Source organism: Hemicordylus capensis, chromosome 6 (genome assembly GCF_027244095.1).
Source record: "Hemicordylus capensis ecotype Gifberg chromosome 6, rHemCap1.1.pri, whole genome shotgun sequence".
Lineage (NCBI taxonomy): Eukaryota > Metazoa > Chordata > Lepidosauria > Squamata > Cordylidae > Hemicordylus > Hemicordylus capensis.
Window position 1 is genome coordinate 129,172,875 of NC_069662.1, and position 14,500 is coordinate 129,187,374.

The following is a 14,500-nucleotide window of genomic DNA, read 5'->3' on the forward strand; positions in this document are numbered from 1 at the left end:
TGGGATGATTTTGAGGTGCGTTTGGTTAGCGGCAACAGTTTTTGTTGTTTCCTTGCCTGCTGCTGCCTGTTCTTCCTTCCAGCTCTCCTCCTGCCCTGGCTCTCTCCTTTCCCATTTCTTCTCAGATTAACACATACATTGTTTGTGGGTGGCGAAGCTTTACTGCCAGGAGTCACGAGTGCAGTGATCATCGTGGGCGACGATCATCACAGGACTGGTTTATGAAAGGTGTTGTGTACTGCTATGGGCCAACCTATCCTTTAGGCAAAGTGGCCCTCCGTTTAGATTTTGATATGATTGGACAATAGACTAATGAAAAACTGGCCAAAGAATAAATCTTTTGTCTCATGATCTGAAGAGTACCCTGGGTCTCACCTATGTGCTAGGCTAAAATTAGTTTTGCCTAGACTGGCAAAGATGCTAAGACTTACCATATTTACCCAAATCCAAGACACCCCACCCCCAGTTCTTTCCTGAAATATGGGGTGGGGTGTTCTTAAATTCAGAGTCACTTTCTATTTCGGTAAATACAGTATTGTGAGGCAGATGGAGATTAATGGTTGGATTCCAAGGTGCTGATGTTTTGGTGTTAGCACATCCCAGTGGTGGCTTAAGGCTCCTGTGCACCTGAGCCAAAGCTCCAAATTCCCCCGCCACACACACACTGGTGTGCCTCTTCCCCCCTTTTCCTTTTTGTCAAAGTGAGTACCTTGTTGCTTCACTGATATCCCAATAATCTGTTGCCTGAAACAAATACCTCACCACACTTCATGGAAGCCACAGCCTGTTGGTGTGCTTGCTTTGTCCCTGTAAAGCTGGCCCAGCTGACACACTTGTCAACAGATTATTACAGAGCCATTAAAAGTATCTGGTGTTCTCTCCTCCAAAGGAAACATATTCTATAAAGGCTGCTCTAAATTTCCCACTCCTTAGGGGACTAACTTGACAAATTCAAGCCCCCCCTTTCCCCCAGTGATTCTGATGTAAACATCAGCAAATCTATCTTTGGAGAGACTTCTGTCAAGTTAAAACTATTAATCAATATCAAAGAAATGGCAAGGCTTTCAGGCCTCTGTGTATTTGAAAGATTTGTATTCAGAGCGGAGGCATTCGTTGGCAGATCATAACTTTGGCAACAGCCAGTAAGTATAGCGGGATGAGGGGACAGGATGAAAATGTTTTAATTGTTGTTCAAAAAGGTGATCCCAGGGATTTAATCCAGGAGCTGGGTGAACCTTTTGTACAATGCAATACAAAGCTAACATAAAAATAAAAATCTATGAAGAAACATCAGTCTTCTTGAAATTGAAGCTCCTGGATTTGATCTAAATGTTTCAGGCAATTTCAGGAAGATATGTACTTCTCTGTGTTTACTATGTCTTTGTTTATATGCTCCTTCTTTGGTGAAATATAGGACTGGTTTAGACATTATGTGGAAACAACCATCTCGCGTGATGTCCCTGTGGCTTGGGAGTGCTTGCTCTCTTCCTCTCCTGCCCTATGCATGCATCTACACTCAATTTTGGGTACAATAAACTAAGATTAGCCATGAAATCTGAACTGACCAGTCTTGGTTTATTCTAAGTAACATACTTGAAATAAACTGCAATCTGTATCCAAGGTCTGAAGTGAGTTGCAGGTTGTAGCTTATTTCAAGTTCTCAGTTAGAATAAACTGAGATCAATCAGTTCAGACATCATGACTGATCTTGGTTTATTTTAACCTAAATCGGAAGATGTTTACATGGGTGTGGGAGTGGGGAGTGCACACTCCCGAGACTCAGGATATCACACAGAACCAGACTTTAACTGAGGTTCTGATGTCTGAACAAACCCATTGCAACGAATACTTTCACTATGTTGTCTTATAAAACATCTTGGGGCATCAGTTGTCTACCTTACACCTATAGAGAGAGTATACAGGGCACATATATTGTATAGCTAGATATATGCTATAGCTATAGTAAATATATTGAATAGCTCAAGCTGTGGATTTAGATTTGCCCTGAAATCAGACTTGGTGTACTCTAAGTTAAACTTTTAAAATTTATTAGTGTCTTTAAACATATTATAGTGCCTCTTTATTCTTTGGAATGATCTTGCATTTTATATAAGAGTCTGCAAATTCTAAAATAAGAGCCAGGGGCTATAAAGGCAAAATCAGTGGGTCAAACCAGGCATTACATTAAAATATATCTTCACGTGTCTGTTCCCCCACCCCTAAAATAGAAGCTGTGTGAGGCCTCAATCCAGACTGAGACCACGACACAGGGAATAGGGTTAAACCTTTCCCCCACTCATACTGTGGTCTTGACAAAAATGCCCTTGCAACTATTTATCCCCAGAAGATGCTGCTATGGGCGCAAATAGCAGCTTCCAGAGGGAGGAGAAACCTTCATCAGGACTGTGGAGTGGGAGGAAAGAGTTAAAAAACCCTTTTCGTCATGCTGGGGTCCCAATCCAGATTGGACCTCATGGCTGGTTGTTGTTTTTAAACTCCAAAATAAAAAATCCAGGCACATAATCTAGTGGGGCACCCTGGATTTCAGAGCAAAGGGGAGATTAACAAAAATTGCCTCCCCCTGCCCTAGCACATGCATGTTTGCTGCACCAGCACTTCCTTAGTCTGGGAGTTGACAAAAGGGGGCGATTTGTACATCCCCTTTGTGGAGTGCTGTAATGTGTGAAGAACCACTTATAGCCTATACTCCTTTCTTTTCTATTCACCTCCTTCAAGGAACACAGCCCAGCTCTATATGCAAGTAGCCATTTTACCCTTTTCTGTGTGATCCTGCAATCTTCACCACAAAATGGGGCCTGGTTCTCATGGGTGGGAAGGCTGCGTTCATCCGGGATGTACCACTTTAAACTGCTGGGGTGGATGCTCAGCATCCCTGCACACAGATATTTAATATGACAGGGACAAGGCAAGGCTAGAACCTTTGTCCTCGACACCTAGCTATCTATGTGCAGAGTTTTATTTATTTACATATGGAAGGGTATTCTGTCAAATGAGATCCCACCTGCAGTTTGAGGTGGTACAATCCAGAAACAGGTTTGCTAGCTAGTGAGGTCTAAGCTTATCTCCCTTTCTTAGTTGCCTTCCAAATGGTGCCAGCAAGGTTACTTTCCTCCTTTTTCACTTCCTGCCTGCAGACCTATTTTCCTCCTTTCCTCATCTGTAAGGTAAAGGTAAAGTATGCCATCATGTCGATTTCGACTCCTGGTGCCCACAGAGCCCTGTGGTTTTCTTTGGTAGAATACAGGAGGGGTTTGCCATTGCCTCCTCATCTGTATCATTACAATATTCCTCCCAGAACCAATGCTCTCCCCAGCAGCTGGCTTCCCCCTGCCAATCAAGGACCTAGGAAAATGTCTCCAGGCTATTCATACTGGAAAGATTAATGATCCACAAGAGCCTTCTTCAGACATTATAAATCAATCAAGTTTGCAGCTTCCAGTATCAGTGGTCATCATGCTTATGGTGGTAGGGATGTGCACAAAACCGGTTCGCCCAGTTCGGTTCAGATCCGAACCGGGTCCAAACCAGGAGGGGGTGGTTTGGTTTTGGTTTTGTCTGAACCACCCCCTGGTTCGGTTCGGATCCGAACTGGTTCGGACCAGTTCAGACCAGTTCAGATCGGTTTGGACACCTGAAAATTGGTAGGATAGTAGCTGGCACCCAGGGGTACCTGTCACCCAAACCCCAAAGCAATCGGACACTCGTACGATTTTTTTATGAATTTTTGAAAATTATTATTATTATTTTCTCATAGGATATAATGGGACTTGAACCAGGCCATTATTCCTTATTGTGGAGCACCCATGGGTGCCAACAACCATGCAAACCCTGAAGCAATCAGACACCCCTATGATTTTTTATGAATATTTGAAATATTTTTAATTATTTTTCTCATAGAGTATAATGGGACACGAACCAGTCCATATCCCCTATTGTGGAGCACCTAGGGGCACAAAAGTGGGGTGGGTGGTAGACAGACAGAATTAAAAAATACTTTAACAATTCACCAATAATCAGAGGAGTGTCCAATTGCCTTGGGATTTTTTGGGTGGTAGGCACCCATCTGTCTACCACCCACCCCGCTTTTGTGCCCCTAGGTGCTCCACAATAGGGGATATGGACTGGTTTGTGTCCCATTATACTCTATGAGAAAAATAATTAAAAATATTTCAAATATTCATAAAAAATCATAGGGGTGTCTGATTGCTTCAGGGTTTGCATGGTTGTTGGCACCCATGGGTGCTCCACAATAAGGAATAATGGCCTGGTTCAAGTCCCATTATATCCTATGAGAAAATAATAATAATAATTTTCAAAAATTCATAAAAAATCGTACGAGTGTCCGATTGCTTTGGGGTTTGGGTGACAGGTACCCCTGGGTGCCAGCTACCATCCTACCAACTTTCAGGTGTCTGAACTGATCCAAACTGGTCTGAACCGGTTCAAACCAAACCGGGGGTGGTTCGGTTCGGATATGAACCTCCGAACCGGAACCGGTTCGCACATCCCTATATGGTGGCACCCCATTCAGACTAACAGCACTGTAAATGTGGTCGTTGGGCACAGGGGGTGAGTGACAGTGGGGGGTTGGACTTCCTTCCTGCTTCCCCCCCCCCTTTGCAAGAGGTGCTCACACTTAGGATTTAAAACATCTGAAGAGGGCTAAGATGCCCATGCTATGTCATTTGATCAATAACCCCCATGCTATTAGTTCTCTTCCCAAAGTTACTTTAAAAGCTGTAACACTGAGTGATTATGAAACAGAATACAGACTTATTGCTTTTATGTACTACTCTGTAAATTCCACTGTTGCCACAATATGGCCATGATCCATTGCTCCGCTGGGGCACAGTTCTACCTCAATGCAGCTAAAGTGAGTTGCGACTGGGACCAATGGAACAAGTTAGTCACAATTAATTCCTATTCTTTTCCATGGGATTTAATCACAATGGGTTTTAGCTAGACAAGGGCCTTGGTGCACAGAGATCTGTTTAGTGTTGGGAAATGTGGTTTGTTGGCAACTACATAGGTTTTCCCAATACAGGCAATGGAATAGTTCTTCTCTTGCAGAGCCTTTGAATGCACATCAGTATTTTCATGTGCATGATGGGGGAGCTGGCTTGGAGCAAATGTTTTCAGAACTAGGTGTATGGTTGCATTCCTGGGTGTAAGTTGCCTTGAAGGCCAGCATGGCAGAATGGTTGGACTAAGAGCTGAGAGACCCAGGCTCAAATTCCCACTCAGCTGTGAAGCCCACAGAGCAACCTTGGGCCTGTCATTCTCTCTCAACCCAACCCACCTCACAGGGTTGTTATGAGGATAAAACAGGGGCGAGACCAAGCATGCTGCTTTAAACTCCTTGGAGGAAGGTTGGGATAACAATAAAACTAATAAACATGCCTAATACAAATCAGTGGTTAACTGTGCACAGGAAAATTACAGGGGGAACCAGATTTATTATATCAGCATTTTCCCATAGAAAGGTAGAGTATTAGTTTAATAAATAGATATTTAAATACAGTAATGATACAATAGAACCAGTTTCAACTTACTTTTATGGGAGAGTGGGCCATATCCTAGAACAACAACAAAAGCAAATATTAGCTATACTTAACTGCTAAAACAATAGGGACGTCATTTGATTGTGTCATTTTTACAGAAAGAAAAACATGTTCATCAATGGAATACAATCAAAATGTAACAATTAAGGTGCTAATTATTTTTTGAATAATTCATGGCCATGTAATACTCCTGAATACAAGCATAATTCACCAGGATGATTTCCTGCAGAAGCTCCATTAAAAATGAATATGGTTTTATATAATTCCCATCCACCCCACTGAATACTTCCACAAGAAACACTCTTGATGCCATGTGCATCAATAAAATAATGGATGGAGTGAACTCATCATTTTGAAAAATGAGTATAATATTTTCACTGAGGATCTCAATGGTATCATTACACCCAGACTGATTTTACGTGCTGTATGCCTTTCAAATACAAACATGCCAACAAATATAGATATCTGTTATAAAATATATGTTATTCTCCTTTCTTCTGATTTGTCTACAGAAAAAAATCACAAGCAGCCATTTATTATTATTTACAGCTTTTAAAAAATCCTATAAATCAACATATTTTCTTTTGAGGAGGGGGAAAAAAAGCCAAAGTGATCCCCCCCATCCCCCCAGCACCACTAATTTCCAGCAGAATGTGGGGAAATGGTTAAGAAACCATTCTGCCCCACACTATGATCTTCCTCTTCGAACTGGGGCCTCAGTTTTTGCATAGTATGAAAAGAAAAAAGCATCTGAAAAAGGACAACAGAACTACACATAATATCTAAGGGATGGACAGTTTAGAAACAGTTTCTAAGCAGCTCAGCAGCTGAGTTACTGTTTGAGAGAAGCAAGTAAGTCTTTGGACTCATGGAACTAGTTTTATGGGGGGGTTTTATTCTGGGCAGTGGGATTTTTTTAAAAAAAAGAAAAATATGTATTATTTTGGCTTAAGACATTTGGAGTCAAATTTCCACTTCAATATGGATTTGATCAGGCTAACTGTGTAAGAATTCTTAAAATTACAAGCTCAACAAATCTAACATGCAAACTAATTTCCCCATTTCTATAACATCTCCACTGAGGAAATGGTGGGAAGAAAGCTGGTCTTGTGGTAGCAAGCATGAATTTTTCTCTTTGCTATGCAGGGTCTGCCCTGGTTGCATTTGAATGGGAGACTACATGTGTGAGCACTGTAAGATATTCCCCTTAGGAGATGGAGCCACTCTGGGAAGAGCAGAAGGTTCTGAGTTCCCTCCCTGGCATCTCCAAGATAGGGCTGTCACTTGGGCTGTCGAAGGACTAGCGATTGCCGCAGAAGCAGTGCACTTGCATCCCTTTTGGATGTGCAGCTCATTGCACGGTGCGTAAGCTACTGGTCCTAGTTCTACCTTCAGCTCAATGCATGGACTGAACATGTATGGGGAGAAGAGCTGGTCCTGTGGTAGCAAGCATCAATTGCTAAGCAGGATCTTCCTTGGTTTGCATTTGAATAAGAGACTATAGGTGAACACTGTAAGACATTCCCCTTAGGGGATGAGGCTGCACTGAGAAGAGCACCTGCACATGTGCATGCAGAAGGTTCAAAGTTCCCTCTCTGGCATCTCCGACTGAGGGAGACTCATGCCTGCAACCCTGGAGAAGCTGCTGCCAGTCTGTGTAGACAATACTGAGCTAGGGACCAAGGGTCTGAGTCGGTAGAAGGTAGCTTCCTATGTTCCTATAGAACAAATGCTTCAGTTAGAGTCCAACTTGCAAACATTGCATGATGTACTAGGATTTAATCCAAAACATGTTTATTTGAAAATGTCCTGTTGATATCAATGGGCACATTTATTCAATGGCCATGATTCAGCAAGACCATATGATTTATGCATACATACACAGTATGTAGGTATATGTATCCCCCTTATGTGTCTGTGTGTGTGTATCCCTTTTATTCAAGCAATGTCTTCTCATGCCAGCACCTCTCACTAAACAACCAAAGCAAAAGGGAATTTAAATCTGTTTGACTCTATGGTTAGAGCCTGTTAGAGCCTGTTATTATTGTGGGTAGCTGACATGCAGTAAAGCCATATGAGGGTGGAGGAAGAGCTCTGCCTTTGCAAGGAGCCAGTAAACTAACTGTGCACAACACTTGGCTTACAGTACTGCATGGGCTAAGGGGAATGGAGAAGCCATTTTTGCTTCTCTCCCTTCCCCACAAAAGCTCTTTTATCTGCCAGGAATATGTCCCTAAGGACTGCAGAGTTAAAATGGAGAGACTAACAATCTACACACACACACACACACACACACACACACACACACCACTAGCAAAGAGCCAATGTGGGGGACGTTGTGCTGGGATTAACAGGGACAATTGTTGCTTAAGATTGTTGTAATGAAAACCGCCTTGAGATTGGTTTAATGAAAGGCAGTATACAAATGTAACAATAAATTTTTAAAAATTGCTATCCTCCTGCTAAATACAAGAGAACGACCACTTAAAAGGTGTCTCTTTGCCCAATTCGCAGGGGAGTTAGAGTAAGATGGGGGGGGGATTCTGTTTGCATTTGCCACGGACATGTTAGAATCCTACCCTCTGGGGAGAATGCAACCTGCCACTTCTATACAGAACCTTGCATATTGCTTGTGCTTAATAAATGTTAAAAGTTAGCAGCCACATTTCTTCAAAAAGAGACATTTTCTTCTAAAAAGAGCCAATTAAGAGGAGACATAACTAAACAGCTGTTAGTTTAAGCAAAGATTCTGCTGTGTATCAGTCAGTCAAGCTACATTCGAGAGATCCAAGAACAGCTCTTACCAGCATCTCGTTTGCCCATTAAGCCATAGAACTGCTGAGGTCTGGGTCGCCTGGCAATTCTCTGGAGAAAGTGTTCAAAGGGTAAAGGTAGCTCCTCCTGAAATAGAAATATTTAGTAGAGCACTTTGTTTATGCGATGGACAGTTTTCTCCATTCTTGTCCTCCACTATCGGAAAGGAAGTCACAGAGAAGAAGGAGCAGACTTGATCTCTGCTGATCTTGAGGGCAGGACTAGAATCGGAGGGGTTGAAATTACAGGGAAGTAGATTTAGCCTAGCCATTAGCAGGAATTTCCCCAATGGTAAGAGCTGTACGGCTGCAGAACAGTCTGCCTTGTGCAATGGTGGGCTCTCTCTTACAAAGGAGAGAATGGATTGCCATCTGTCAGGGATGCTTTAGCAATTTCTTGTAATGAGCAGAGGGTTGACTAGAAGACCTCCAAGGTCCCATCCAACTCTAGAATTCTAGGATTCTGTGAGTCCTAGAATTCTAGAGCGAGCAAATGAAAGAGGGGAAGGGAGTGAGAGCAAAAGGCAGAAGAGAAGATCCAGAGTTACTGGAGAGAAAATGTGGTATAATAGTTACTGTCAAACTAGGGCTGGAGCGGCTCAGGTTCAAATACCCACTCAGTCACTAAGCTTATAGGATGACCTTGGGCAGTCACTTCTTCTAACCTACTGCTATGAGCATAACGGGAAGGGGAGAACCATGTATGCCACCCTTCTTGGAGGAAAGAGGGCATTAAAATGGAACAAATAAATGTACTGCTCAGCACATGACGATACCTCTCTCCCCAGCTTTTTGTCTGTCTGTAGTTTCCAAAAATCTCCGTGTAGTTCTAAAATGGAACCCTCCATTTGAAACCCAACCTGAGATTAAAGCTCCTATGCCCTGCCACTAAAGGGCAGTGGAAACACAGATGACTGGTCAAATCACACCTGATGTTCCAAATCCATTATCTGGTCTGCTTAAAAGAAATTAATTTAAAAGACAAAAACAAAACAGGTTGTGTGGTCTCCACATTTGATCAGATTACTGATATTGCAAGTGGTATTTAACTTTCTCCCTATGCTGTTTCCTTAATCTAAATCTCCAAAACAGACAAGTATCCTTTGGGCAGGGGAATCAGAAATACAGGTACAAATGTTGCATGTATTTTCATGTCTCCAGTAGGGTGACTAGCAGCTGGGAACAATTTAGATAAGGGAAACAGTGTGGAGGGGAGGGGATGACCTATCACCACTCCCCAGTGCCCCTGTTCTAATCAAACAGAGCCCTCAACACCTGTCCCAACACCTGTTTGGAAGCGAAAAACAATAACCACCAGGAAATCTGATCAGGGATCTCTCTCATCAAGTGTGGTTTGATCCTGAAGTGCCGTACTCAGTATGGGACAAGGTTCATGTGTCTTTTACATATGGTTAAATATACCTTTGAGTCTCTCTTTCTGAGAAGTGAAATGCAAATACTCTAAAAATAATATCATATAGGCACATTCATGAGAGTGGCAGATTAGCTGCTTATCCCTGTCAAGTTTATTTGGTGCATCTTTCCTGCGAGTGGGAATTCTGCAAGCTGTACAAACCTGGGTAATAACAGAATGATGCTAGGTCATGGAAAAAAATCAGTTTTCTCATCCGTCTCATGCCTGTAATTTGTTAAATCAGCTTGATAAACAGGTGGAATTCAGCAGGGCAACATACCCATTTCAGGGTGGTACCGTCCCCCACCGAAGTTGCTATGGCATTCAATTCTATCCAGAATGGGAAGGGCTCTTAATCCCTTTAGCTCAGGGGTTCCCAACCTGTGGTACCCCAGATGTTGCTGAACAACAACTCCCACCACCCCAGCTACAATTTATTGTGGCTGGGATGATGGGAGTTGTAGTTCTGTAACATCTGGAAGAACCCTGGTTGGGAACCCTGCACTAGCTTTAAATTCAAGATCCCTATATTGGTACAAAAAGTTAAACAAGCATTAGTAATGTATAGGGTGGGGTGGGGGGGAACATCTTACCAGCATTTGCTGGTAAACGTATGATAAACTTTCACGAAATAGTCACAGCCTATTTCGGATCCCATTATAATTCACAGGATAGTTCAAGAGTATCTTTGCTGGAGGGCAAATGGCCAGCTGCCAATAAAGAGGAAAGATCTTGATGTTGTCAGCCCATCATCCATAAATATGCTCCATGGACTGGGGATGCATCTAAGATGCCAAGTAGAAGGGAGAAATGACAGCGCTGGTTGTGATAATGGACCAGAGGGACTCCTCTGGATCTGAAACAGAAAGGATGTGCACATAATCGACTGAGAGAGTAGAATGGGCCCTGAATTCTCTCTCTATAACTTTGGGGGGAATATCTGCACAGACGTTTCATGCATTCCTGCTGTCTACACAAGTGCAAAGGGGGAAATCCCACTCTGCTCTGCACTGGTCAGACCTCCAATTCCGGGCATGCATTTTGAAATGGACATTGATAAACTGGAACGGGTGCAGAGGATGACAAATATGGTGAGGGGTTTGGAAACCAAGTCTTATGAGGAGTGCTTAAAGGAGCTGAATAGATTTAGTCTGGAGAAAAGAACATGAGAAGGAGATATAATCATCTTCAGATATTTATTTATCATATTTTTAGACCGCCTGATATACACATCTCTAGGCAGTGTGTATCTATGGAGCGGATTTGTTCTCTGTTGCTGAGAGGAGAGCAGGTCTTGTGGTAGCAAGCATGACTTGTCCCCTTAGCTAAGCAGGGTCTACCCTGGTTGCATATGAATGGGAGACTAGAAGTGTGAGCACTGTAAGATATTCCCCTCAGGGAATGGAACCGCTCTGGGAAGAGCATAAGGTTCCAAGTTCCCTCCCTGACTTCTCCAAGATAGGTCTGAGAGAGATTCCTGCCTACAACCTTGGAGAAGCCGCTACCAGTCTGTGAAGACAATACTGAGCTAGATAGACCAATGGTCTGACTCGGTATATGGCAGCTTCCTATGTTCCCAAGAGCAGGACTTAGTCCAATGGATTGAAATTAGAAGGAAGCAGACTTGGGTTAGACATTAAGAGGGATTTCCCAGCTGTAGGTGCTGTTTGACAGTGGAACAGCCTGACTCATGCAGATTGTTGGGCTCTCTTCCTCTAGAGCTTTCCAGAGACTGGATGCTGTAGCAGTTTCCCACAGTGGGCAGAGGCTGGACTCGAAGACCTCTAAGGTCCCTTCCAACGCTAACATTCTATTATTCTAAGGAGAACTAGAACACAAGTGGCTGGGGCATTTGGTGGATTCTACCAGCTACGCAGGGATTATGTCCCCCATCATTCTGCTGTGCAGAAATCCAGGCGTGGAAGGCAGATGTGGACTAACCACAGGCTGCATGTAAGTTTGTGGCATTAAAATGGGCTGATTCACCCATAATCCCCCTTCCCCACAAAACATGTCATTGTTAGACCACACTACCTGGTAAGCATAGATATCGATTCACGACTCCATCCTCCATCCCATGTACCTCTTAGTAGTATTATGTAATGCTATTCCTCTCCTGGGCAACATACCAGCAGGGATTCGAACCGGCAACCTTCTGCTTGTTAGTCAAGCATTTCACTGTGGGAAACACCTCTATTTGTCCCTGCTAACTGGGCAAAGAGGCACCTTTTACCATGGCAATTCTCTTTATTTAGCAGGGGGAGAGTAACTGGCCCTATCCACCCCCAGCACAGTACCTCCAGTGACTGTTGCTGGTGTCTATCTTAAGTTTCTTTTTAGAATGTGAGTCCTTTGGGGACAGGATCCATCTTATTTATTATCTTTCCCTGAGCCATTTTTGGAAGGGTGGTATAGAAATCGAATTAATAATAATAAATAATAATATCGGGCAGCCGCGATCTAGGAAGATGATGAAAGGCATCATCTCACACTGCACAGGAGGAGGCAATGGGAAACCCCTCCTTTATTCTACCAAAGAAAACCACAGGGCTCTGTGGGCACCAGCAGTTGAAATCGACTTGATGGCACACTTTACCTTTACTCCTCTCCTACCTCTTGAATTTCAAATAAACCCATCCTCTGTCTAGAAACTACAGGGACTTTCTCCCTCCTTTGCAGGAGTTTTAATATGAAACAAGCACCCCACTCTTTTCCATGCGAACTGTGACCAGGCATGAAGAACAGCTGCAGTGTTTATATACTGTGGGGCTCTGGGAATGAAAAGCTAGGAAAGGCATCCTTAAGATCTGGCTTGACATTGCACTCCCATCTCTTTCAATGTCTCTGGAATAAAAACCCCCATTTCTGAATGGTGAGCTGCTGGGGCAAGGAGTTGTCTTTATATACAGGGGTGCAGAGAGAGAAATCTTGAGGCACAGCTTTCCCCTTAAATGTTTTGGGAGGAGGAAAGACACTTGAGGGGAGATATAGGTCACTAGATGTGGCGGAGGAGGGGGTTTCAAATGCCCGTGGGGGCGGGTGGTAGTGGTTTCTGCATCCCTGCTTACATACTTTGTAAAGCACGCCAGGCATATGGATGCTTCTACATGCAGAAATGCATCTTCTTCTTCATCATCATCCACCCCGCTCTCCTTCTCATCTCCCAGAAAACTGCCAACCAAATCCTACGTACTTTCTCCGACGGGCGCTGCTTTCATTTAACAGGGAAAAGACGCCTAAGCTACTTTAAATGGACCAAGGTGTAGAATACCGAGATGCGAGAGGGCTGTGAAAGTGACCTGATGCGGCCGTCTAATAAAACTCCAGAGCGGCTGAAAACCGCACCGAGGACTTCTCTAGTCAACCCTTTCCCCTCGCAGACGGCAAAATCGGACCTGCTCTAGAAGCCTCTTCCCTCTCTTCGGAGGCTGAAAAGGCATCTGCCTCCCCCTCGCCCCGACCTCTTCTCACCTTGTTCTGGTCGCCGTCGGACCAGTCGGACCAATAACTCAGCTCATCGTGGTCTCCCAGCTCTTCCGCAAAGGCTTGCGCTGAAACGAAGATCAACACAGCCAGCGCCAGCAGCAGTTTCATGCTCGTCGCCCGTTTCCCCGTCGAGGAGCAGCCGACTAGCCCGAGCGGGACGCAGGAGGAGGAGGAGGAGGAGGGGAGGATGCCGTCTGGGGAAGCCGGCAGGGACCCGCTGCCTGGACCGGTCCTTCCTGCCCGCCTTCTTCCTTTGCCTCCCGGCCGCTCAGAAGTTCCCCGAGGCTGTAGCGGAAAGAAAGAGAGAGGTGAGGAGTGGGGGCTCAGACCGGCTCCCCCGCCGGGATCCAAGAAGCCAAAGGCAGCTCGACGTGTGCCTCCCCCTGGTCCCCACTGGAGCCTCGCACAACGGAGCCTGCTGTGTGTGAGGAGGACCTGAATGAAAGCAATGCCGCTTCAAGGCAGGCAGCCAATCCTGAGCGGCTCGGAGAGCACTTACTGCAAGCGAGGAAGGTTGTTGCTGCTGTGTGGCTGAATGCACCCTCCACTTTATATTCCTGCAGACGGGGAGGGCCAAAGAGCTTCATCTGCCTCCCTCTAATTGCTCTCAAGTATTTATCATGTGAGTCACATGACCGGTTTCCTTCCTCTTCCCTCCCCCCCCGCCCCCCAAAGCATGATGACCAATATTCCACCATCACAAGACTCACACTCCCTTCCTGGCTCCTCTCCTGCCAATTCTTTGGACAAGCCTTCCTTTGGAGGTGGATGACCCCCTTGGATGTCCGTCTACCACAAATGACCTTCTTCAGTGTGGCTTTTTCCGATGATGCAATCCAGGGCAAGCCTACGCAGGAGGAACCCATCTCCTCCCAGCCTCTCCCCGGGATGGTTTGTGTGTGTACCACTGTCCCAGGAGAACAGAGATGAATCATCAAAGCAGATCCAGTGACTCACCCAGTGCAACTTTGGGAAAATCTGTTGGATGTCAGGCCTGGTTTGGCTTGAGGAGGCACCCCAAGGTCTTACATCAAGGAGTCAAAGAATGATTTTTTAAAAACAAAGTCCAAAATAATCTCCAGATAAGGGAATCGGTCTTTAAAAAACATCATCCATAAAGATGACCACAAATTTGCAAATGAGTGCACAAACCTTGAGACTTGGCTTTACCATATGTTAAATGCAAAAGAAATCGATCCTGAGTT

At 44.4% G+C, this 14,500-nt stretch overlaps 1 protein-coding gene across 3 annotated transcripts in view; it reads right to left on the reverse strand.

Annotated features, from left to right (window-relative positions):
• Positions 1-14,500, reverse strand: part of TAC1 (tachykinin precursor 1) — a 39,810-nt gene that overhangs the window by 9,076 nt on the left and 16,234 nt on the right. Inside the window, exons 1-4 of one of the 3 annotated variants that reach the window (XM_053265400.1) lie at positions 14,006-14,131; positions 13,281-13,580; positions 8,387-8,483; positions 5,574-5,597 (exon numbers count right to left, since the gene is read on the reverse strand). In XM_053265400.1, the coding sequence (XP_053121375.1) occupies positions 5,574-5,597; positions 8,387-8,483; positions 13,281-13,403 (244 nt within the window). In that variant the 5' untranslated portion in view covers positions 13,404-13,580; positions 14,006-14,131. Of the gene's footprint in view, positions 1-5,573; positions 5,598-8,386; positions 8,484-13,280; positions 13,581-13,794; positions 13,902-14,005; positions 14,132-14,500 lie in introns of those variants that run through there. The other 2 variants (XM_053265402.1, XM_053265401.1) reach the window with 2 other exon arrangements.